The 25,781-nt window shown below is 34.5% G+C and overlaps 1 protein-coding gene across 1 annotated transcript; it reads right to left on the bottom strand.

Annotated features, from left to right (window-relative positions):
• Positions 1-22,423: 22,423 nt before the first annotated feature.
• LOC130238907 (uncharacterized) lies at positions 22,424-25,356 on the bottom strand. Its single transcript, XM_056470026.1, has 6 exons — positions 25,034-25,356; positions 24,552-24,680; positions 24,079-24,272; positions 23,837-23,984; positions 23,156-23,360; positions 22,424-22,884 (listed from the first exon to the last, which is right to left on the bottom strand). The coding sequence occupies exons 1-6, from the start codon at positions 25,241-25,243 to the stop codon at positions 22,580-22,582; spliced, it is 1,191 nt and encodes a 396-aa protein (XP_056326001.1). The 5' UTR covers positions 25,244-25,356; the 3' UTR covers positions 22,424-22,579.
• Positions 25,357-25,781: the final 425 nt, after the last annotated feature.

Here is a 25,781-nt window from a genome sequence, read left to right on the forward strand (position 1 = left end):
ACATCTAAGACATCACATCAATTGTCAAAAAAGTCAAATTAAATACAAGGAACATTTTTAATTTTATACAGATAGTACAGTACAAATAGTGAAATACTGAACATTTCAAATAAAACTATTATTTTAAATGTAATCTTTTTTTTATTATACAGCAGACAAGAGTGCCATTCCCTGAGAAAATCATGCACATGGTTTAAACTAAACTTCTGTGATTGTGTAAAATAAGTTACTAATAATAAAATAGCAATACCATGGATGCAGTACAATGTTTAAGCAAAACAGTAACAGGGTGAACAGTAACAAGAGTGAAATTTTTTTTTGAAAACTCAGGCATTACTACCTATATGGTCAACAAATAGCTAGCACATGATGACCTCAGGTTTTAATTGAAGAAGATTTAATTGTTTATTAACTGTATTTCTCAAAATAATAAATAAATAAATAAATGTTTCCCTTATATACAAATGGGCAACAGGGTGGATATGTTATGCTTTACCACAACAGAAAACTACTCTAAAATGTTGAAATAAAAAGAAGATAAAAGAGTGAGACTAACTCTGCTTCTTGTAGACAATTTCTCTCCATAATTGTGAGAATTCACAATTGGGCATCTGTGGGCATTTTTATGGAGATTGCAATTAAAGTAACAGGGGGGACATTCATTTCAGGGACACACATTTATTTAAAGATTTTATTAATATATTTTAATTTATTAAAAAATATTGTATTTGGTGAGAAGTATTTATAAATATTTATATATATATATTATTAGATTTTTCTAAGTTATATTTGTTACTGAAAATGAGCATACATGACCTGGGACATGGCTATTTATGGCTACTTGCACTGAAATTAGAGTAATTTTTTTAAATTTAATTTTGAGCACTTATCATCGTGTCCTATTGTGGAAATGGGGTAATCTTATCAGACAAGCTTTAAAGAATTTTTTCAATTGTATTTTTAAATATTCTGTACCATATAATGCCTAATGAATAGTATAGAAATGACCTTTATACATTAATTATTTGTTTATTTCTGTAAACTAATTTCTGTAAAGTAAAAACTGGAAGGACCCCATACAAATCATGTGACTGAAGCCCCCTGCGAAGCCCATGTGCAATTGTTAAGTTTTATCTCAAAGTTTATTTACATTTTTAAGTTTCATGAAAATGTTTTCATGAAAATAGTCTAAAATAAAATGAAATGTTTTCTTTAAAATAGTCAATAAAAGTTTTATTGTCCAACAACTCTGACAAGTCATAGAGAAAAAATATTATTTATAATTTCATAAAAAAAACACCATGAAGATAAATGTGCAAACAATGCAGATAAATTGCTCTCACACTATTTGTATATTATTATACCAAGAATGTTTTTTCTTTGCTATTTTTTGCATTGTCACACATTTATGTATAGTTTTGGCTGTATTTTGGTAATATTGTTTATGGTTCAACTGGGTAAAACATGAAAACAAAACAAAAAAACTGAAAACAATAAATAAAGTTAGTGACACCTTTTTTTCCTCAAACAGACTTCAAACTACATAAATATAACACTTTTACTTAAAAATTGTGTCAACTGCCTGTGTCAAAATTCTGACGTTTTATAGCACATTTTTTCTCACCTGGTGAAAATTGCCATCCATAGATTTGTTTGTATTTGGTTTGTTCTTACACGCAGATATTACTTTTTCTACTCCCATACTTCTGTACCATTTACACACACCATCTTAACCAAAAGTATTTGCATATGTACATAATCAGTAATTCTGTATAAATAACATACCATAAAAAGCATATACATTTGTGCTACTGACACACATTTTGCCCAAAATCTATGCTGTTAATTTATCTACTCATAGTTATGCTGATTTTGATGTGACTTGCTTGTTTTCTGGCTTTGTAAATAAACTAGCTGCACATTTGTTTTTTATATGCGGTTCCACTAACAGATTTTTGGGTTGAACTAAGCTGTTAAATGTGCAAATGTGACACGTTTGTCCTCAAAATTGTTGTTTTCTTTCCTGAAAATGACAAGTTTTATCTTTAGAAAACATAATTTTTAAGCAAAATTGGCTTAAGAAAAACATGAAGTGCTATTTTTTTAATGCACTGTGATGACGTTTATAAGGATACACTTTAATCACTTTTTTTGCCTTTTTGTATATTGATGATGTTCAAAGCTTGATTCATGCAAACCCATTAATGCAATCCTACATTTTTTATTGTTTGTTTTCTTTCTTTTTTTGTCCCGCCCACCCCTCCTGCGTTTTCTTATTACATATGTAATCAGAAAGAGCTTTATTGCCAGGTATGTTCACACATACAAGGAATTTGTTTTCGTGACAAAGCTTCTACAACAGAATTACAGAGACAACACAAAAGCAGATAATAAATATATTTAAAAAATGTATGTACAGGTATAGGGCGATGCAGTGGCACAGTAGGTAGTGCTGTCGCCTCACAGCAAGAAGGTCACTGGTTCGAGCCTCGGCTGCGTTTCTGTGTGGAGTTTGCATGTTCTCCCTGTGTTGGCGTGGGTTTCCTCCGGGTGCTCTGGTTTTCCCCCACAGTCCAAACACATGTGGTACAGGTGAATTGGGTAGGCTAAATTGTCCGTAGTGTGTGAGTGTAAGTGAGTGTGTGTGTGTGTATGAATGTTTCCCAGAGATGGGTTGTAGCTGGAAGGGCATCTGCTGCGTAAAATATGTGCTGGATATGTTGGCGGTTCATTCCGCTGTGGCGACCCCGAATTAATAAAGGGACTAAGCGGAAAAGAAAATAATGAATGAATGTAGGTATATTGCTACATACAGTGTTATATGTGCAGCTGTTATGTGCAGACTGGCATGTAAAGTGTGTTGTTAAATAAGTGTATTTGTGTATTAAAGTGTATGGCAGTAGTGATGTTGGTTCCACAATTATTGTCATCAAGTTTCCATGAGATGGATTGCCTGAGGGAAGAAACTGTTTCTAACTTTATCTCCATTGTTATTTAAATATTTAATTAATGTAAGAGATATAACTCCCTGTTCCTGTTTTGTCATGAAAATAAATTTTTAAAAAAGAGAGAAATGCCGACAAAAAGGCTTTAAGTGCTAGGCATCGTGCTTGATTTTGTATACGAGTGAGATGGAATTAATGAAATATTTAAATAACAATGGACAAAAAGTTAGAAACCTATGTAGGCTATTATACACAAATGTTAATAAGGATAGAAATAAGGTAATAGCTTATATAAGGCATTAATAAAATATATAATACTGAACTGAACGACTTCAGAATTTAGGCATAATGTAATAAAAGTGTGTAATTTGAATGCACCGAGAGGTATGAAATCAGAAGCTGAAGTACTGGTGGAGTGACGTTTGATATGAACAGTAGGTGGCGGCATGTGCTTAAGACACTTAAGAAGAAGAAACGAGCACTAAGTAGCTGTAGCGCAGGTGGTTCTAAACGGATGTGACGTAACCTCTGCACAGACCAAATTGGCGCCCTATTACGTTAGTCTTGCAAACGACGACAAGATGTCTACCACTTATTCGCTGAAAAGAGGCTCTTTTTCTGCAGTTTTGAGGGAGGATGACGTTACTGTAGACAACTTGGCAAGGATTTTTAAGGTTTGTTATCGTGAAACTGACGTAATCCTTATAGAATGTAAAACATAGGCTACCTAACGATTGAACTCAATATTTACTTAAAGAGCTCTCAAGATTAAGTAGATAAGACTCATTTTTCAGTTGACGTTTTATTAATATTATAAATTTAGCCTGCAAAGCATATTTAGGCTAAATATAATGTTATTGACAACGCATGAGGGTTTAACGCTCGTGCTGCCTCATGGATGAGGAACCCAAAATATTGACAATGTGTTTTGACGTGCGGGCTAAGTATTGTGTAATGTGATCATGGATTATTGTGTAAGTGCACAAATAATCATTAATTCATCCATTCATGCATGACGGCGATTTAAGGCTTATTTATACTTTGGCAAGTGATCGGCATGCACGGCGCCTGCCTTGCAGGTACACAGCAAAATCACGGGTGTAAAATTTGCAGGCACGGTGTAAAATTAAGAGTGTTGACATTTTTTTAACACTGCATGGTAATAAAATAACATTGCTGTTGTTATTTGTAATACCGTGTGAAATTTAAGTGTATTTTCATGGTGTGAAATTTAAGTGTACTTTCACATTACACCCAAAGTGATGTAAAAAGCCACGCCTCCACTTAACGCCAGACCAACAGTCTGTGTCCGCCATTTTCTTCTACTCGAAGCCGAAGACAAAGGAAGAAAAAGCAGGTAAATCACATTCTTACACGATATAACTTAGCAAAATTAAACTTTATATCTACTTAGCATTACGTGAGTAGATGTCGTGAACACCTTTGATCAATTTGTTCCTTTGTAAAAATAAATCAGTGACATGTTTGTACTAATTTGATACCTCGGATCATATTTGCTTGATTTAAAATGAAGGTTAGGTTACCAACGCGAATTAATTACGTGTCCATAATTTACATGAAATGAATGAGTGTATTAAATTGTGAATTCATAAAACTACTTCCTAAATTGTGGTTACGTCAGTTAAAGTATCCCTCTTTACGGTGCGCCTTCTAATTTACACGTTAAAAGCACCTAGTTGTTCATGAGGATACCACGGAGTATATTGTTTGTAACTTTAAAAACACTGAATTCTATGAAAATATGAAATACCAAGGTCACCCGGAGAATTTACAGGGGTTAGAGGAGTAATAGGCGGATGAATCCATGACGCACCCTTAAGCATACCTAGATGTGCCGCGTACGTAAGGCGCCATCTCACTTGCAGCGCGAGCGGGCGTCTCGCAACTGGTGCGTGACCAGAATTATACTGTTCAGCTAGTCGCTAGGTAGGTTCCCGGCTTTAAAATCTACCCTCGCCGAACCGTGTTTAAGGTGTTTATTTGACGGTGCTAGTTGCTGTTTTATTGTCTGTGGAAACTAGGGGTGTAACGGATCACGGTTGATCCGTGATCCGTGCTGAATACAAACCACAGTTCGGAACGCACATGGCCCGCGAATTAATCGCGATCTCAATTCAAACCCGCACAACATGAATGATAAATGATAATGATTTGCATGTTTATTAATTGTTCGAAGCACTGCGTTAAAATCTGCGTTTGATCGAGAAACAACCATCAAAATTATGTCACTGAATAATATTATATTATGTCACTGAATATATATATATATTTTAAAAATTATCCAGTTATAATAAACATTAAGTTTTATGAGTGAATTGTTGAATCATTCATTGAAACTAAATATGATATGTTGTACAAGATGTTAGATTTATATATTTAGCATCATCAGCAATTAGAAATATCATCAAACCAACATTTTATTGGGGCAAAAACATCATTCAGTTTAAGCACTTATGAGCAAAAAATGCTTGGTTGGTTTAAAAGTTTATTTTACGAGTTATGTGTTGTTGTTGTTTTTATTTTTATATTGGTCTATATTTTAAAAGCTTGACAAAACACCTCATATATATGCTAGCTTGGTTTAAAAAAAAGTACACTGATTGACTGTAATTATCCCAATAGTGAGAGTGCTTCATTTCGAAGAAATGCTGCTTCAAGTGGAGTGGAAGCTGAAATGGATCCGAATACCAGTGAAAAATGACTTTGACTTTTGTGAATTCATTAAAGAAGGTAATTATTTTCAAATGTAGAGTAATTTTAAGTTTATTATTAATTATTAACATTATTACAGTATTATTTTCTGTGAAAATAAATTATTATTATTTATATTAAGTAGTCATACATTTATCCATTAAACATTCAGTGTATTATAAATCGACTTGATTCCGAATAATATTAATCACACTTTTTTGCACATAGTAATGTTAAAAAATCTTTGTACAGTATTTTTCTTTACAGTTGACTTTATCTCCTACTGATCTGAATAGTTATTTATTTAAACATATTGTATTAGTTTTTTACATTTACATTTAGTCATTTAGCAGATGCTTTTATCCAAAGCGACTTACAAATGAGGACAAGGAAGCAATTTACACAACTATAAGAGCAGCAGTGAATAAGTGCCATAAACAAGTTTCAGGTGTGTAAAGTCTAAGACGCAAAGCTTTAGTAAAGTAAGTTTTTTTTTTGAGAGAGAGAGTACAGTTAGTGGTATAGCCAGAGTTTTATGTGTATTGCATTAGAAAATACTGTCCAGTGATTAAATTGTTGTCATTTCAGTATGTTTGAACATGTAATCAAATTGTATTTTCTACTTTTAAGCTTCAGCAAAGTTTAACTTGCCGCATGGAGGGAATGTGGTTCTTAAGGACTCTGCAGGAGTTGATGTTTATGCTGATATTTTTGATGAGCTTGTGAGAACATCTAAGGTGTCCTTCATAATTTTGGATTGCGATACAGCGGGTAAGAAACTTATGACCTGCTGGCATGTTAAAAAATATATGATCGTTTGCATTCTCAAACATCTTTCTTCACAATACATGATGCAAGCATCGGTTTTTGTAATGTTTATGTTGTCTTGTGTGCTGAATGTGATTCTAAGATAATGCTCCACAAGCTGAGACCGATTTCTCTGAGCCGTCATGTCCAGAGTTGTCATTTTCATCAGAAAGTTTCGATTACACAGTGATTCCACAAAAAGCGATTCTTAGAAGAACCTTCTGACTGCAAGTTCTCAAAACATGCGAGTTATCTTTCCTCTCTTGCTTAAATTTTATACTTAAATGATATTATTGATACAGTATAAAATTTTCTTACCAACATTAGTATATCAAAGACTAATTGGTATATATAAGGTTAATTAGCATTCATCCCGTTTTTTATTTTTATTTATACAGCTAGTTTATGCAGCACTGCACTCAAAACCAGGAGGCTCTGATATATTGAAGGAGTACGAACAAACAAAGAGTCTGTCTGACAAGACACAAAGGAAGCTGGTAAACATCCTTGTGGCTGATATGGTAGAGACGCATGGGTAAGTGACCCCCAAATAAAAGTCTATATTGCACTGGTATTTTAACAGTTACATTTTCTATGCATCTTCTTTTTTTCATTCTGTGGTGTAGGAGGATTCCACCAGTCAGTATCTGTGTAAGCTATGCTCTTGGAATCATTACTCTTTTCCCCAATTTGAAGGATACGTTCTCACCGACTGGTTATGCAAGTAAATACTGTACATAGACCATACACTCTCTCTTTATTTCAGCACATATCTGATGTCTAGTCATTCAAATTATTTACGTTTAAGTGTTTCAAAGCAATGTAAAAGTAGGCAGATGATTTATCTCAGATTTTTTGGCATTATCTTAAAAAATCTGAAGTATTGTAAACCTTGTCAAATGTGTCAAGCTTAGAATACTGTTATTGGTAACTGTAAGTGTCATAATTATATATTATTTCATAGTTTGGGTGGTGCATTGTTTTTTATGCACAGAAATTCTGTAAACAATATAATATTCTGCAAAATTGTGTCCATGTGATACTGCCTGGGCCTGAAACATTGATGACTTATAGATGCTAAATGTTTGACAGGAACAGTTCTACGATCCACGCAGTGGCCAGGGTTACATTGCCTACAGACTGAAAACAACTGAGCAGCTGTCAGGTGATGAATGCACAGAAGCTGCATCCATGATAAAGCAATCAATGGACGCACAAGTTATTAAGGATAAAATGAAGACAACATTCAAGTACAGACAGGATTTGATGCATGATCCAGACAAATCTTCACTCATCCTTGATTACTTTCCCCGATTTTTGGATACAAAGGCTTGGTGAGAAATATAAAAATTTGTATGTTATTTGTATATTTAATTGTAATGTTTGTTATTGACTTGATTTCTCTGTGTGATAGATTGACCAAGACTTAACTATGCTTTTTGGAGATGACATTTCAAGCAAGTTGCCCAACATTCTACAAGCCAAGAATAATTGCTGACTGCAAAAACCTGCATTATGGTGCACATGTGGATGACCTTTTGTCTGCTCTGGAGGAGTCTGATTATGGTAAGTATAAATGTTGTTGTTTTTTCTTAAGCTGGTATAAGGTTTAACTGAATGCTCTATCCTAGGATGGGATGGTGATGTGGCTACTATTTTCTTGCTCCATCTCTTGCCTCAAACTGTAAAAGGAAGGAAGACTGGGAAAATCAGTGCTACAAAAGCAGCTGATCATGTTGTAAAGTTCATCAAGGTAAAATAAAGTTCTTGTAAGATTTACTCATTTAGTCTTGACAGCAGTTGACGTAATCTGTGTATCTGCATAGTCGTCATATAGAGGTTTCAACATATAGAACTGAGCAGAAAACTTCAAATCTTTTTACATCTCACATTAAAATCTTACTACATCTACAATTTAAGGGGGAAACAATGTTTCCATAAATGCATTACAATAAGATTTAATTTGTTACTGATGCTATTTAAATACACCGAACAATACTTGCATTGCATTTAATTTTGGTTAATGTACATTAATACTTTTTAAAAAATATATATGTTTGTGTTCGTTGCTCATATGTCACACACCTCAGGATGAGACCTTAATTTGTGAATTTGAACATGAAAAATCTGTCAGTTGTTAAATAAAAGAAACGCTGCTTAAAATCTCTTATCATGTCTCATCAGGTGGGGACAAGCATCAAGGCATTTCTTGAGCGAGCTGGATCTACACAGCCCTTCCTCCTTTGTGTTGGAGAAAAGAGGAGTAGCATTCAGATGTTTTACATCATCCTGGACCAGGCCATTCACTGCATGGTGCAGACAGATGTTGCAGCCTTTGATAAACTCTTTAAGGCACACTTTGTCTTTGCTGTATCGTATGATGAGGCCTTGTGCAACTTCTACACGTTCATTCAAACAACGGTGTATGGAATTGATGTGGGCACTGCCAAGGAAAGTCCAAGGGTCAAGGAAATCTGTGTGAGAATTCACAACACTGAGGTTTGACTCCCTCTTCCCCCCAACATCTTGCTCAAATGTTCTCATGCTTTTGTTGCAAGGTACACCACAGAAGTTGTGTAAGATTGTTTCAGTATCTGACATTATGCACTATTTACTCGAAGGGGTTGTGCAGTATGAGTTAAAACTGCTTTTTCAGTACTTTGTTAAAGACTGCATTTCATCAGATAAATTTTCAGAAAGAATTCAGAGCTTTAACTATGGGTACAGTGAAAAAAAGAACAGACCAAGTGGAGTTAAAATTGATGGCAGCAAGGACCTTGGCCTCAATGCTATTCAGTCATGGTGCCTTCTGTGCAATACCCCCTTGATATTTGGAGATCTAGTTGACATGGACAATGATTACTGGAGACTGATGCTACTTTTGATTCAGATTGTGAGCATTGCATTCTCACCAGTTGTAACACAGGGTATGACTTGTTTTTTTTGAAGCATTTAATTTCTGATCCTCTTAAAATTTTTAAGTCCATATTTCCTGAAAAAAGATTGATTCAAAGCACCATCTAATGATCCATTATCCTAGATGTATTAGGAAAATAGGTCTACTTATACATATGTGGTGCATGCGATTAGAAGGAAAGCATAACTTTAAGAAGTCTGTAAAAAACTTTAAAAACATAATCAAAACATTAGCAAAGAAACATCAACATCAGTTGGCATTTCATTGGGAAAGTTTTTATTTTAAGATTTCAGTTTGGTCCTTTTAATAAAGTCTCTACTTGCACTCTGGAGGGTAATAAGCTTTTAAGTGAAACTTGCAATGTACCCACTGTCTCCACTACAACCTGGGTAAAAAGTTATGGAACTGATTACCAAGTTGGAATGTTTGTTTGCCCTTCTGTTGAAAATGAAATGCCTGTTTTTAATAAGATGAGCAATATTATTGCAAAAGATGGACAAGCTTTTTTTTTGGCCCGTAATGTGTAATTACAGTGTGTTTCGATGAGCATGTGCATGCATTCTGTATTGAGGAAGTGGCTAATTTTCACTCTCATTTGTGTGGATGATTTGATGTACTATAGACCTTATGACAGGCAGTTTTCATATGACCGTGAATGATGAGAGAACTTGCATTGTTCCCTGTTATGTTTTTGTTTCAGATTGGAATTACCTGTAAAGGTTTTTTTAATGCAGTGAAATGCTGTGTCTGAATAAGAATGTTAAATGTGGTGTACATCAATAAAGTTTTTGCAATTTTTTCTGCAACTGTTATGCCATTTTAATTTTGTTGAAAGAACCAAAACGTAACAAAAGTGCTATTATAAATCAGTAATTTCAACACTCACCAATGCTATATTCAAATAACACTGGTGTTGATCTTAAAAGGAGAGTGTTAAAAATTAACACTGTAATTGAATACCAACACTGGTGTAGTGCAGAAACAACAACAAATAGTGTTGACTGGGTTTAAAATTAACAACAAGGAGTGTTGAATTTACACTCAAAAAGTGTGAAAAAGTTAACACTATCAAAAGTGTAAAAGTTACACTCTTAGTGTGGACACATATAGACACTTTGCTGGTGTTAAATTTAACACTGTTGGTGTTATTTTTACATCAGCGATTTTGCTGTGTAGACGTGCATTGATACTTCTGCTCGCTGTTTGTGTAGCTCTGCAATAACACTTCCAAAACGCTAGCTGGCAATTAGTTTTTATGTTTCTTCGCTGGTGTTTTTTTTTTTTTTTTTTTTTTCTCTAAACGCTACAAATAGCTAAAAATCGCCCATTCAGAGGAGTGAACCGGGGGACGTCAATCATAAGGTAAAAACAAAACAAAAGTCTATCTGGACTCCACACTTGTAAACGCTCGCTCCATCGGAGAAGCCCCTGTCTGCAGTCCGCAGATTGGGGCGGGGCTGAATATGGGGCGGGGATGCATGTGCAGCCCCGCCCATACGTAATAATGGGCGGTGCTGAACATGTCGCTCCGCCTATTCAGTTGACGTAACGTATGCTTTCATTTCCGGTTTTCATCGCATGGTGAGTACACGTCTTATGTCAGTATACGTTACAAGCTACGTATTATGTGTAATCATTTAATTTAAATCCTTTATTCATTAGTTGTGTGTAGTGTTTTGTTAAAAGGTCATGTAAAGTTTTAAAGCATTGTAAAAAACGAATGTTTACTGTGTTGGTGTTTTCCAGGTAGATCGTATTAAGGTAAATTTGGTTTTATTGTGCGTCTACTCTGTGTTTTGCGGTAGATTAAAGACGCGTGTGTTTAATGCGCTGCAGTTTTATAATCTTGTTTCACTTTTATTCGCGTAAATGAATTCAAATGAGGGATAATAAAAAATCGTCACATTTGTTCATATTTGGGTATATAATAATCATGAATTTGCATGTAGGCTATGCTATTATTCCTTTGTTTTGCTGTAATTGTGTTTTGTTTGCGAGTTTAAAACAAAATTAATAGTATTAAAGTCATTACCCGGCTGTCATGACTATTCACATTCCTTTTCATATTCACAACTTACTATTTAGGTGTTTACTGTGTAATTATGACTGTTTTATTGGTTTATTTGTGTTTTTCTGTAAATATTTTCCCCTTTTTCATGTGGAATGTTGCTAAATTAATGATTTTTTTTTGTACGAATGTTAATTTTCCCTACTTCAATCACATTTAAATAATAACATACCAAAATAATGTAAAATACTGACTTTTTACTGAAGAGTCATATTAGAAAAATCATAAAAATATAAAATCAAATTGTTTTCTGCCAACTCCACAAGATTATTATTCTACATGTCCTGATGTACTAATGTGTCCACTTTTCATATCATATTACTGTTGCATATTTTAATAATAGCGCGCTAAAAATTTTCTAATATGACCATACAGTAAAAAACACTGTATTTTCCATGATTTTAGCACGCTATTATTAAAATATGCAACAGTAATATGATATGAAAAGTGGACACATTAGTACATCAGGACATGTAGAACAATAATCTGGTGGAGCTGGCAGAAAACAATTTTATTATTTTTTTTTTAAATAATTTTTCTAATATGACTCTTCGGTAAAAAGTCAGTATTTTACATTATTTTGGTATGTTATTATTTAAATGTGATTGAAGTAGGGAAAATTAACATTCGTACAAAAAAATTTTTTTAATTAATTTAGCAACATTCCACATGAAAAAGGGGAAAATATTTACAGAAAAACACAAATAAACCAACAAAACAGTCATAATTACACAGTAAACACCTAAATAGTAAGTTGTGAATATGAAAAGGAATGTGAATAGTCATGACAGCCGGGTAATGACTTTAATACTACATGCAAATTCATGATTATTATATACCCAAATATGACCAAATGTGACGATTTTTTATTATCCCTCATTTGAATTCATTTACGCGAATAAAAGTGAAACAAGATTATAAAACTGCAGCGCATTAAACACACGCGTCTTTAATCTACCGCAAAACACAGAGTAGCACAATACAATTTAAAGCACAGATAGCGTGACCGTCTCTCTCGGAACCGCAGATGGCATGACCGCAGTCACATACTGACGTCCTCTTTATAATATAATTTCAAAAAAATATTATTTACAAATTCTAAATCGGGAAATCATATTAACAGCCAACGGCTATCAAAGTAGCCTACACCATTGTTCACGGTCAATTAAACAGTGCTAATGTTGTTTTCAAGTCTAACTTGTCATTTCATACAGAATATTCAAAATAGCGTGGCAAACAATATAAGTACTGTGTCATCAGTTGTAACCTAACAAATGTGCGAATATAAAATCAGCTTTTTCAGTTTGGTAAATGCAGTCTATCACATGAAGTTTATTGATATCAAAGATATGAACAAAATATAAATTTGTTTGGGATTTACTTCTATGAATTAAATCCACTCAATGGATTGTTCTCTAATTTACATATGTTACTCTGATAATGTTACTGTTAAATATGTGCAATATAAAACGTTTGATTCCTAACCTATTGATCTGTACTACCTTCTGTTTGCAGATTCCTGTCATTGATATATTCGTCCCTACAATTCTTGTGGAGTACATTTGCTTTACTTCAGTACTTTCCCTCTTTTTGTTTTGATTTATTTATTTATTTTGCTCTTAATTATTTTTTAAATTTTTTTTACAACTTTTTAATTTAATTCATAACCCAACGGCTCTTTTAAGAGCCATTTCCCCTTGCAAATATGCATAAAACCGTGCTATGCAAGAATGAATGTGAGCAGTATTTAAAAAACTGCAGTGCAAGTGCCCATTCTGCTCATACACTAGTATGCCACAAATTATGCTTTATCACATCAAAAATCATTTACAGTGGGCAGTACAACATCATGGTGAGTTTAAAGGTTTTGCTTTCAACACTTTAGTCTAATTTGTTGTCAAACTAGCCAAAATTGCAAATTGTATTTACATTTGCATTCTTATTTGTAATTATTATTATTTTTATATTAAGGCTCAGGCAAACTTAATTTTCTACTTAACATGAACCATCATACTTCATAAATCTTGGGTCTTTGTTGCTCAAATAATAAAAAATCTGCTTGTCATTCAACTGTCCAAAGGCCAGAGTGAGACACAAGTAAGGTTTATTGTACATAATTTAAAAAATATATATGTTTTTTTATTCTATTTCAGATTTCACAATCGTAAAATGTGGTTTAAAATGTAGAGAAAAATCCCACTTTCACTGCTGCTGTTGTTCAGTGATTGTGTTAACTCGGGCAAATTTACTAAACCACATTGCCAGCCAGCATTCCCCATCAACCCATCCTCAGTCATCAGCTGTGCTGCAGACCAAGCCTGAGTCATCATCTGTCCAGGATTCACAACCTCAGTCATCGTCTACCCAGCGGACACAGCCACAGGTGACCTCTGCCATGCAGGCACAGCCTCAGTCATCTGCCCAGCAGACACAGCCCCAGGTGACACCAGTCAGGCAGGCACAGCCTCAAGGAAGGGAGTCCTGCGAGCATTCTACTCCACCATTGACTTCCCAGGATACTGCTCAGCAGATTGCCACTTTAATGCTGGAGGGGAATTCCCCAATGAAAATGTTTAATTATTTTTGTTTATTAAAGACGATCAAAAAAACTGCTGTATCTTAATTTATTATTATTTTCTTGGTAACTTGTCAGTCTTCCTGCTGTACATCTGTGTACACACACACGCGCGCGCGCACGCACGCACACACACACACACACACACACACACACACACACACACACACACACACACACACATGTTAGGCAGCACTAATCATAGTTCAATCGTGGTATTTGTAGAAAAATTAAATGTGGCCAAAAAAACAATTATCACTAGTACTTTTGCAAAAGTAAAACTAGTTAATTTCTATAAGTATAATCTTTCGGGAATCCTTTTTAATAAGTAATATTTTTGCAGGAGAAATACTATTGAAATTCACTTAACCGTTTTCTTGAATGAAATTCATGATTTGATAATATTTGTAATTTACATTAAAACATTTAGCAGGAATAACCGCTTTTGTGTATTTTATTAACAATAAAAACTGTTTTCGAGAAGTTGTAAATGCATTTCCTGTTTACTGACACGACGTAGTGGCATCGACGTTATTACGTCTCCACTAACCAATGAAATTACAAGTGGGCGGGACTGCATGTGCAGCCCCGCCCCGATTTCCACTAACCAATGAAATTACTGGTGGGCGGGACTGAATGTGCAGCCCCGCCCCATATTCAGCCCCGCCCCAATCTGCGGGCTGCAGATGGGTATAGTTGCTCCATCGGGCTCCGCCTATGCTCGTCAACGGTACCAAGTCGACCAATCACAGAGCTTGCGCTAACATTTTTTTGAGAGGTGCGCGTCACGAGGGGTACGTGACCGCACGAAGGCTGCGCCGGACCATACGCCTGCGCTTGACGCAGAGGTATAAATCAGCCTCGATTTATATGTATCTTAAAAAAATGACTACATATGCTATTCTTATCATGAGCATCAAGGTGTGGGATCGCTATGGAGAAAAAATGACATATTAGTGTTTGTTTTTCCTTTTTTATAAATAAATGTATTCCTCTTAAAGAAGCACCAGGTAAAATTAGGCCACTGTGTTCTGTTTAAGCTACTGTTGTTTGTGCATGTAAAAATAAATCCCTCAAAACATGTTCAATAGTCAAAGAAAGTTATTGATGGGAAATATTCACTTTTTACCAAGAAATTGAATCGAACCCCCTTATTTAAAAAAGTGGGCTCCCCAAAGGCCACAGTATAGTTCGAACACTGCACAAGAGTTTCCAGCACTGAAAGCGAATACAATTTTTGGTCCAAAGTATGGCCTTATATTCTGACTGAGTTGTATTCTGATCTACAGTAGTGCTGTTTGTTATCTTGTCTCCTTTGTGTAGGTAACACAGACGAGTGTCTATTTAATAAGCAACGTGGGGGTCTCGATTTTTCCAACTGCATCGGGATACTTCAGCTGTGTTGACCTAAATGGTGGTAGTACATTTGAGGTGATGGGTGATGAGGCAGTTGGGTCACTGCCTAGCCCAGTGCCAATGCCCTTTCACCCAAATCCTGGTCGACCACGATTTAGTTTCTCAAGATCTGCCACTGCAACAACAGCGACACGCACAGTTAGTTCTGCAGTTAACGTTAGCCCAAAAGTCTATCAGAGGTAGGTTAAAAACAGTTACTTTTAGCAGATATAACTTGGTCCATGTTGATAAAATGTTTATGCAGTGAAAAAAGTCAACTTTTTTGTTTAACAAATTTATTTTTTAATTTTTAAAACTATGGCTTTAAACTGTTTGTCCACAGGGTATAAATAAGTTGCTAAATCAATTTAGAGGAACCGAATAGAAATCATAAATGTTATTTTACAAGTTATTATATTATGTATCATTTTTTTTATTATATAATATACAGTGTTCAGCATATGTCACCCCTCACAAATCTATCTTTTAAATTTATATTTTTAATAGGATGCTATACGATATTATATTTGTGCATATATCTTAGATTAGTCAGTACTGAAGCCAAATCTGGAGATTATCAAACAAAATAACTTATGATAACAGTTCAAAAACTAGTACACCCAAAGTTCTAGAGAAATATTTAGAATTTAAAAAAGAGGAACAATCGAGAGAAGCAAAAAATTATATAAAAATTGTTACAATTTTGTAGGTTTTTTTTTTTTTTTTTAATTTTGCTTGAATGTAATTGTATTATCTTTCAATTTCTAAATATGTTTGGTGACTAAAATATTATTTTAATAAATATATCAGTTTAAATAAATCTGTTTTGTTTAAACGCACCAAAATACACTGCCTATATTCACTGAAAAATGGTTAGAAATATTCATTTTCAAAATAGGGTGTACTCAATTATGTTGAGCACTATGCTAAAGTTTGCCTGAATTTAATCTGTAAAATGTTGGTATGTGTAGTTTATAAAATTGATAAAATCTGCCCATACACATTTCAGTTGATTTTTGTTTGGATCATGATTAAAGTGCAATTGTTATCTCAGCTTGTTATAGAACAGACAAAGAAGTTACTGTACATGCTAATTTTATATACATTTTTTGTGTTTCTAAAATATGGAATAGGCCAATTTATAAAAAAAAAAAAAAAAAAAAATCACAGTCAAGCCAGAAAAAATCTAGATCAATGCATCTCTGTCTTTATACATACATATGTGAGTGTAATTATTAAATAGTTTATAGGTCAGAGTTTGTTAACCCCACGTACATTTTTTTTAAAAATATTTTATTATTTTTTAATTATTGTAATTCTTATATATGTAAAACTTTTATAGAGGTAGTGAGAAATTCCGTTGTTTTTCGTTTGCTTTCTAAATAGTATTTAACTGAAAAGGAGTTATCATAAGCTAAAACGCATTAGGAATGCTTTCTTACAAATCAGTATTTAGTAAATGCACTTTACTAAGTTAAAATGTTACCAGTGAAACTTAAAGTGACATTAAGGTCTTAATGTATGAAAAGTCTTAAAGATATTAAAATTTACTCCATAATTCCTGTATAAACCCTGTTAAAAATAACCACTTTTGTTAGGTACAGTGTTTTTGTGTGTTTCCACAGAACTATTTTCCTGGGTCAGCTGGAGGGGGGAAAAATTGTGCAGGAAAAGGCATTGATTATTCCCTTTGAGGAAACAGAGGCCTGTTTATCTGCAATGAAAGTAAAAGTGAAGGAAGCCCTTGCTTTGGGTGAAGAAGAAAACATTGTCTTGACTGATAGTCAAGGCAATGTCCTCCTTGATACCCCTGGCATACGAGGTGTGTGTTTTGGATTGGAGTAGATATTGATAAATTTAAAAAACAAATACTTAAAGTTGCAGTAGGTGATTGTCTTCAAAAACATTTTTGTTGTGCTGGTTTAAAGTCTCTTCACAGTCCAATAGTAATGATTTAAGTAAATTATCTAAATTTATTTATGTGTATTTTTATATTCTGGGTAAGGCATAAGACAAAAAAATGTTCATCCAATTAAATAGTGTACACGCTGCGGGTTCATGACAGAGAAAGAGAGTGAGCGGTAAAAACATGCTGAATCAAAACCTTTTAAACTCCTGATTTAATATTGGAGTGAGTTTTGCATTCTGGAGGAAGGATGACACCATGGCTGAATTATTTCTGTTAGACAGGTAATGTTATGTTTTAAAACTATTTTAGCTTCATGCAGAGCTGATGTAGATGTTGTTGTTACAAATGGGTTATATGCATAAAAGTGTTGTTCAGCCACTGAAATCTTCCGGTGAACAATTGATGTGACTATTTTCAGTTTCATAAGGCTTTTTATAGCATCAATAATGTAGATTTTTACTTAGTTTATCAAAAAAATCAGCAAATAATGCTATTCTGCCTAGCCTGCTTTACTGAGCTGAAGTTGCTTTTATATTTACATGACATTGGTTCATTTGAGCAATCAATTGAGCAATGACAACCTATATTGTTTACCGCTACTCTTAATATTCGGTCTGAAATAGCATGCAAGTATGACTAAGCATTGAGTGTAATTACTGCACGCTGTCGGCCAAGCACTAATCCCTGAGTGAGGGTTCTGCTGTCAACTTTAAGGTGCGTGTGCTTGTATTTCAGGAGGCGTGGCTTTGGACGGCAGGAATGGGACTGTTTCAGAGATTTATGCTAGCCGGTTAGCTTTGTCGCATATCACCTACTGCACTTTTAAGTTCACCCCTGCTCATTAATGATGCTATCATTCAAATTTTTTTTCATTCAACTTTTTTCACTAACACAGGTTCGTCTTATTGGAAACAGAGCTCTAGGCGAATCTTTGCAATGACAGAGCAAGTATTTGTAGAGATGGGAAGAAGAAAACGAAGAAAATTAGGGTAGGATCATGAATAATCTTTGAACTTTTCATTTACGTTCAGGCAAATTATGGAAAATCTGTTGCGGATTTAATATTGTTTTCCACATCCATTCAAATTATTATAAATTACCCCACCACCATGCTAGTGGTTTTACTAGATTTATCTTTCAAAATATATACTGTCATATTCATAACCAACACAGTGTCTGGTAGTAAAATGTTTAAAATAGTCATAGTTTATTACTGTTTTATTTTTGTCAGTGTTTTAGTTTTGCCAGGTCTGATGGGACATTCAGTTTACCCCACAACTCTGTTTTGTAAAGTTACTGAAAACCTTGAAATTTTTCAATTCCCTTATCTTTAACAACTGCTTAAGATCAAAACACTAATTTGGTATCTTATGTTTTTGTCTTAAACAAATAATCTTTGCTGTCTGTGCTAAAGTCTATCTACAAAATGTTTTGTCTTAATCTTTAATTCAAATCTGAAAATGCTGTTACTTCTCTAAAATGATGGGCCTTCTCTGATGACATCTGTGTGATGGCCTGGGCATGAGAATATCATTAACCACGACCCTCAAACTGTCAGTGTTCATTTCTGAATGAAGTGGCTATTTTACTACATCCAATTAAGTTTAGTAAAAAAAGATAAAATAATGAAAAAAAAATCCATGCCCTGCAGTTTTTTAATTCAATATTCTATTTCTCTCAGAGGTGTCAAAATACAGAAGTAAAACTGGTCTCAATGTTTTGGTTCGTGCAGACATTAATCCGATTAATAACAAACACCCTTCTACATAAAATGGAGCAGTGTTGAGGCATAGCAGCATTATGAAATATGGCAGCATAATAGCAGTATGTAAAAGACTTGGTCAATATATTGATGAGATGCTGATGGAAATGTACTTGTATAGCACAGTAACCAATGGCGCAGATATTTACTCTCTTAAACTGATGGTTTTCACCAAAATAAATAAATTGTAAATGGGTAACAAAACTGTTGGGTCAGTCATTGCATTGATATTGGTTCTTGTCCATACTGTGTTTTTTTTTTGGTTGACATTATTTGATTACCATCTTTTCATTAAAGTGTCATATAGGCAGGGCTTAATTCGTGCCGGAACATGCCAGATCCGGCACCTCATTTTACTAATCCCTCTCCTCGCATGCACTCCAGCACCCCTGCTATGCCTCATTGCTTTAAAAAAATATTTTTTTCTGTGAATGGCTTAAAGAACTTAAGGCTCTCATGAGGTCCTAATTGTTGCCAAAATGCGCCTTAAAGCTGGTGTCCAAACTCAATCAGACACACCTAGGCTAGCTAATCAAGCTCTTCCTAGGCTTTCTAGACACATCCTGACAGATGTATTGAGGCAAATTGGAGTTAAAATCACCTGGACACCAGTTTGGACACCCCTGCTTTAAGGCATACCTTGGCTACAATTAAGGCCTCATAAGAGCCTTGAGTTCTTTAAGCCATTCACAGAAAAAAATGTGAAAACTATTGTTGTCTTCTATCATCTGTCAATAATTATATTTATTTTTCTTTAAAAGGCAAACTTCAAGACATGATGACTCTGGGCTCTGTGATGTAAAGGAGAAAATTGAGGAGGTTCTACTTGCATCTGAGGGTCTACCTGCCGTGTCAGCTAGGCTGAGAGAGCTGTGCAAATGCTGTGAGGGCCTCACAGAACAGCAAAGTGAGGTTCTGAGAACATCATTCAAGTGCTGTGTGTGCAGAGGTACCTAGGCATCATACTGACATGTACAATATGTTCATTAAAAGAACCATAGTTCACATGCAATAAATTATAAAACCTTCCCTTGAAGGGAGCCCTGGGTATTAATTGTGTGGCATAATTTCAATAGTTTCTTACTGAAATATGTAGTAAAAACACTCATGAAATATATATTATTAAGCTGAGATTCATTTACATTATTCTAAAGCCATAGCTGTATGTTGAACCTCCAATTCAGGATCATTTATGTATTGTTGCATAGTGTAAATAAGTATTTTGAACAGCGCAGTGATCTGCTGAGGGTTAAAATCATGTACTATAAATTCGGCTTTGCTGATAATGCAACTGATGGCTTGTGCTGCATAAAATAGTTATGTTAGAGAGACTTTAGTAGAAATCTACATGGGTGTAACCACTCAAAAAGATTATAAATGCATACTGCAGAAAAAGTATATGATTTAGGTTCATGGCATTGCATGATAATATGATTCCCTAAATTCTAATTGCTCTGAAATGTTACACTATATACGATGATAGTTTAATAGACAAGTTTAAATTAAGCTACAAATAGAAAATGGTTCCATATCCACAGCAGAATTACTGCATGTCAAACACAACCATGCTTTTGTTAATGAGTTCACATGTTTGAATGACTCAGAAACCCAGTTATAAAGACTAAATGACTCTTATTAATAATGCTGCTGTTTAATAAAATTTCAGTCTGAGTGTCATCAGGCCCTTGATTAGATAAATTAATTTGTGTCATGATTCAGGAAACACCTCTTTGCTTTAGTTTATGCTTTCATATGCAGATAATGTGAAGTATTTCTTTTGACTCGTTAGTGTTCAAAAACAGTGAGGCCGCTAAACTGGGGCTCAGAGTGGCTGTAGCGCAATCTGAAATTGTGTAGCCCTGTTTTAGTCCCTTATTTCAGCTCTACGGCAAGAAGTCGAGTGAAAGGTAGGCTAACCAAGTGCATCGTAGAACAAGAAATAAATCGTATCTGTTATTAACTTGCAGTCAGATAGGCTGAGATAGGCGGGGTCATGCTGTATGGACTCATAACTGAAGCGATGTCAGTTCCAACTCTTCTCAAATAATATAACCAAGACTGTGCATCCAAATCAAATAGCCTACACAATCGGTTATCAAAGTGTCCATTATTGCGGCATGTCTATCTCAAAAATACATACAAGTCTAACTGAACCAGTCAGAAAGCAAGCTTTAGGAATGTTTACATTATAAAAATGACAGCTACAACTACAAAAGTAGTTACTTTATAAAAATGACTACTAGTTCTTAATCCAGCCCTGATCATAAGAGCTGTGTAAAGTATGTATCGGAACTTTGTAAAGTTCCGGTTTAATGATATATTTTTCTATGTGTATTACAGGAGTGATGGACAGTCCCGTCTTGTCACGGTGCTGTCGTAGCCTGATTGGCTGTCGACAATGCATAGAGGCAGTAGTGGATGAGGGCCAAGCCTGTATAAAATGCAGGTCTGCAGTGTCAAGAGATTCTATTGTGGTTGTGGCTGGCTTGTCTGAGGTCTTGAGTGTCATTAAGGCATTAGACGAGCAGTACAACTCCTGTTGAGGCTGTCAACTGAACCCTCCAAGCTGATCTCTGGGTCTGGCAAGAGCACATTTAGATTAAGAGGAATCATTTAATTGGGTTAGCCCATTTGCATTTTATCTTATTTTTTTAAAAGACTTTTCCTATTTAAAGCTTGACTCTGTAGTGACCTTGTGTTCTAGACAGGAACTTTTCATTTTGTCAATCTAGTCCGATATGGCTAAGATCTGTAGTCTTCTTTCAGTGTAATCAAGGAACTTTGCTGCTGTTCCATGATTGTATTAGGTGTAATGATATTATGCAATGCTGTTACCTACCTGGGAACAATTTTCAAATGCTGTTTCTTTTGCTACAGCCATGGTATGGCAGCAAAATACTTTTTCCAAAATTTTGCTGTAACATGTATAGAACCTAGCCATATCAGCCTAGAAAGCAAAATTTTCTGTTGGTCCTGCTATACAATGTAATGACAAATGTCAAACTTTAAATAGGAATATCGCAACTTTTTTTTTTAAATTACCGAGATGCTATTGGTCTAATCTGATTCAATGATCTATGCTAAGCTAAAAGTGCCCCCCCCCCCCCCCCCCCCCTTCACTTCAAATGTTTTGTTTTGTATGCATGTTTATATGCAGTTTACACAGTACAGTATGTTAGTGTTGTTACCACCTTTTTCATACAGTTTGATTCTAAGACAATGTTTTAAACTTTCTGTTGGCATGTTTGAGAATAAAAAAAACTTACATTGAATTTGTCATTAGCAGTATGTTTTAATACAAATCAATCTATCTCAAATAATTATTTGCAGAATATTTATTCTAATTTAACTACTGTAGTTATAACTGCTGGTCTCGCAATATTATATACAGTGCATGCTACAGTAGACTAAAACAGATGTATTACAGTAGTAAAAAATATATATACAATAACATTGAGGGATTTATTCTTGCACCTCTTGTTGTGATATCTATGCATATCTTCTGGTGATGTTAATTAGCTGGGTTAAACAGTCTTGGAACAGGTGGCAATACTCATTTACAGTGTAGTTCAATACATCTTCAAGGTCAAAATAAAGGGAATTGAATTCTGTCTCAGCCCTAATTTTATCCTCCTCAGACCGGAATGGGTCAATGCCAAATGCTGACGAACTGGTCAAACGCTGTCCCATTTCCTGATGGTACAGCTCAGCAGCTTCTGAAGCCCTCAGCAAAAGTTCCTCTACAATCCTTGTTTTGCAGCCATCTCTTGCCAGCAGATTGGGGATGCCTTTACCTAGAAATTAAAGATTTAGTTTTAAGGTGAAAAAAACTATTGATACTACGTTAAAGAAAATCCTGGTCATAGATACCTACTGTACCTGTAAATATCCTCCTAAAGAATTAGATTTAAAGATAAACAACAGGAAGTGGCCTTACAGGATATTACATGCGTGTATATGGGTAGTTATGTGTGTGATGTCAAGTCATAGGTGGCGTTACAGATAAAAATGGAAAAAAGGTCATAAATTTTTGGTCTAAACGAATGTTAAAGCACTGTAACATACCTGTAATATAATGACTGTTCCATGCATGAACAAATCTCTGCACTCCAATCTGGCTGATCTGGCATGTAAGGTTGGACAAACAGTATCTTGTCAACCCATCCTCCATATCCAAAGACTCCTGGTCAACCATCTGAATGAGTGCTCTCTTGATTGGAAAATTGACCCGCTTATTAACTTCAGGCCACATCCTCTCTACAGTGTGGTTCTGTGGAGAAAAAGCAATGTACACTATGTAAAAAAGTTACACAGTATAAAATGTCAGTTTAATTATTTAACTAAGTATTGAAAAAAAAACTTGATTACAATATTTTAATAAATGATACAGTAGACAAACATGATATCCCTGCATTGGCTTTGGTATGCATGTTAACATTGTTATTTATAGGTTGTTGCAGCCTGTTTTTCCTCATCTCTTTTTAAAGTTACAATTTGTCTCAATGTCTACTTGCTACCTAACACAAAAATAGCTTTAATCTGTCTTTTGTGACTATTTTTGTCCAAAATATTTTGTGATTCATTAAAATGTATTTAACATGATGACCAACAGCCTTAGTTCTGAGAGCACAACTTTTTATAAATATAATGCATCTAGGGTATAAGTTGTAATAACTGTTTTAATTATTTATAACTGTACTTTATTCAGCATTTATTCACAGTATTTATTCATTATTATTATTTCACCTTTGTTGATGTTGTCTGCAGGTAAGGCAGTCTTTGCTGGTTATGTCTGTGTTCTGCCAACATTTCCTGCATGAAGAGGGTTAGGTAAAATTCTGTGCCGTGGTCCACCCTGACCTGATCCCACATGCCATGGGAAATGACAGCATTTCTAGGAAGAGATAAAAAATATATATAGTTAAACTTCCCATTATAGCACACCAAAAAAAATGTAAACATTGGATAATAGAACATTTTAGTCTTACCTGTACACCTCTTCATAAATGGTTAAATTGTTCTTTATTGGCATAGTGGAATGGCCAACAATTTTCTTGCTGAAACCATCAATAGCAATAACATGTGTGACCCCAAACATGCAAAGCTTCTCATTTTGGTCCATATGGAGTTTGTGGCCTACATACTCTGCATTGTATGGGACTGGATTTAAATTTTTTGCACCCTGAAATAAAATTGTATTTGGTTACATACAGTGCTTACAAAAAGTTCGAACTACATATGAGTATTTTACACATTCTGTACTATTGCAGTCTTTGAGTAAAATAAAATTCTAACAAAACTGAAAATAAAGAAAACAATAAAAACTTGCAACACCAAATTTATGAAGACTGGTTACAAAATACACCAAATGCATGATTCCACACTGTATAATCATTTACATGCGAAGGCAAGATGACGTGTTTTACATTATAAATAAATGCATCATGCCATCTAACTTTACCTGGCATCGAGCCCGGTGATATGGTTCATGCATCTGTGCTAATTTCTGTCCCACTCGAACCTCTGCTGCCTGCACACCTTGTGCAGCAAGGTAGCCTGTCATCATTTTGCGGCCATAATATGGTCCAGTCTGTAAATAAAATAGGAAAATAAAATAAATAATGGTTATTAAAACATAAGAATATAAAATAAAAATATTTCAATACTGTTGTAAAGCTCAATATCTTTGTTAGCAATTGGTAAATATTGTTTTTATTTTTTTAAACAATATTGTACAACATTTAACCTTAACCTAATCTGCTCTTAACTGTTTTTCAGTGAACCAGCTATGCTCATCTTAAAACAGGCTTGTCAAGCAGAATTGACCTGGTAACTCACACAGCTTAGGCTGGTTTACACTGTTTATTTCAGCAGATGAGATTTTTAAGGCTCCTAAATTCTTAAAAAGCTTAAAGGTTAAACCATTTAGGGGAAAATACTCACCTCTATAACTGCCCTTGAAACCGCCAACTCCAATTCCTCGTCGGAGATGCTTTTTCTTTTAACACCTCTTTCAGAACGAAATTTTCGTAAATTTCGTTCTGAATTCCCCCTCTGCACTCCTAGCTCCGATAAATGATACGAAATTTCAGTATCTGTGTGTCCATTTACGTACATATTCATGATCAGGTCTTCATATGTAGATAGACTCATGTCGACAAGATTAGTGTAGACGGGTAAAATCTGCGTTCAAACATCTTCATAGATTAGAGGTAATGGCGGTTGGCATTCCCGCCACCTACTGGATAGGAGTTCTGCATTCAAACCACTTTAAACGAAGAAAAAATAATAATAACTACAGAAATAAATATATCATAATATATTAATTAATCTAGTTTTTTATTACTTTTAAATATATTTTAAAGATCTCTTGATGACTTGAACCTTTCCTAATAACAATTTCCAGCTATAATTCATGATTTAACCTAGGTTTATCTTTTTCATATGCTACACACTCAAAAACAATATCATGTTTCTGGATTCCCATATTTATCACAATTACCGAATAATTCCCCAGTTATTGCCACAATCTAATTTATTCGGATTTACCTACATACTTTTAAAACTTTTAATTTGAAAGATATAAACCCTTGCCCCGCCTCTTACGTCTTTAATCTCTTGCTTTCAATGCCTATTGATAGCGATATGTTGAGAAAGCACGCAAGAAACTTTTGCTTTGCGAGTTATTCAC

Source organism: Danio aesculapii, chromosome 12, assembly GCF_903798145.1.
Source record: "Danio aesculapii chromosome 12, fDanAes4.1, whole genome shotgun sequence".
Classification (NCBI taxonomy): domain Eukaryota; kingdom Metazoa; phylum Chordata; class Actinopteri; order Cypriniformes; family Danionidae; genus Danio; species Danio aesculapii.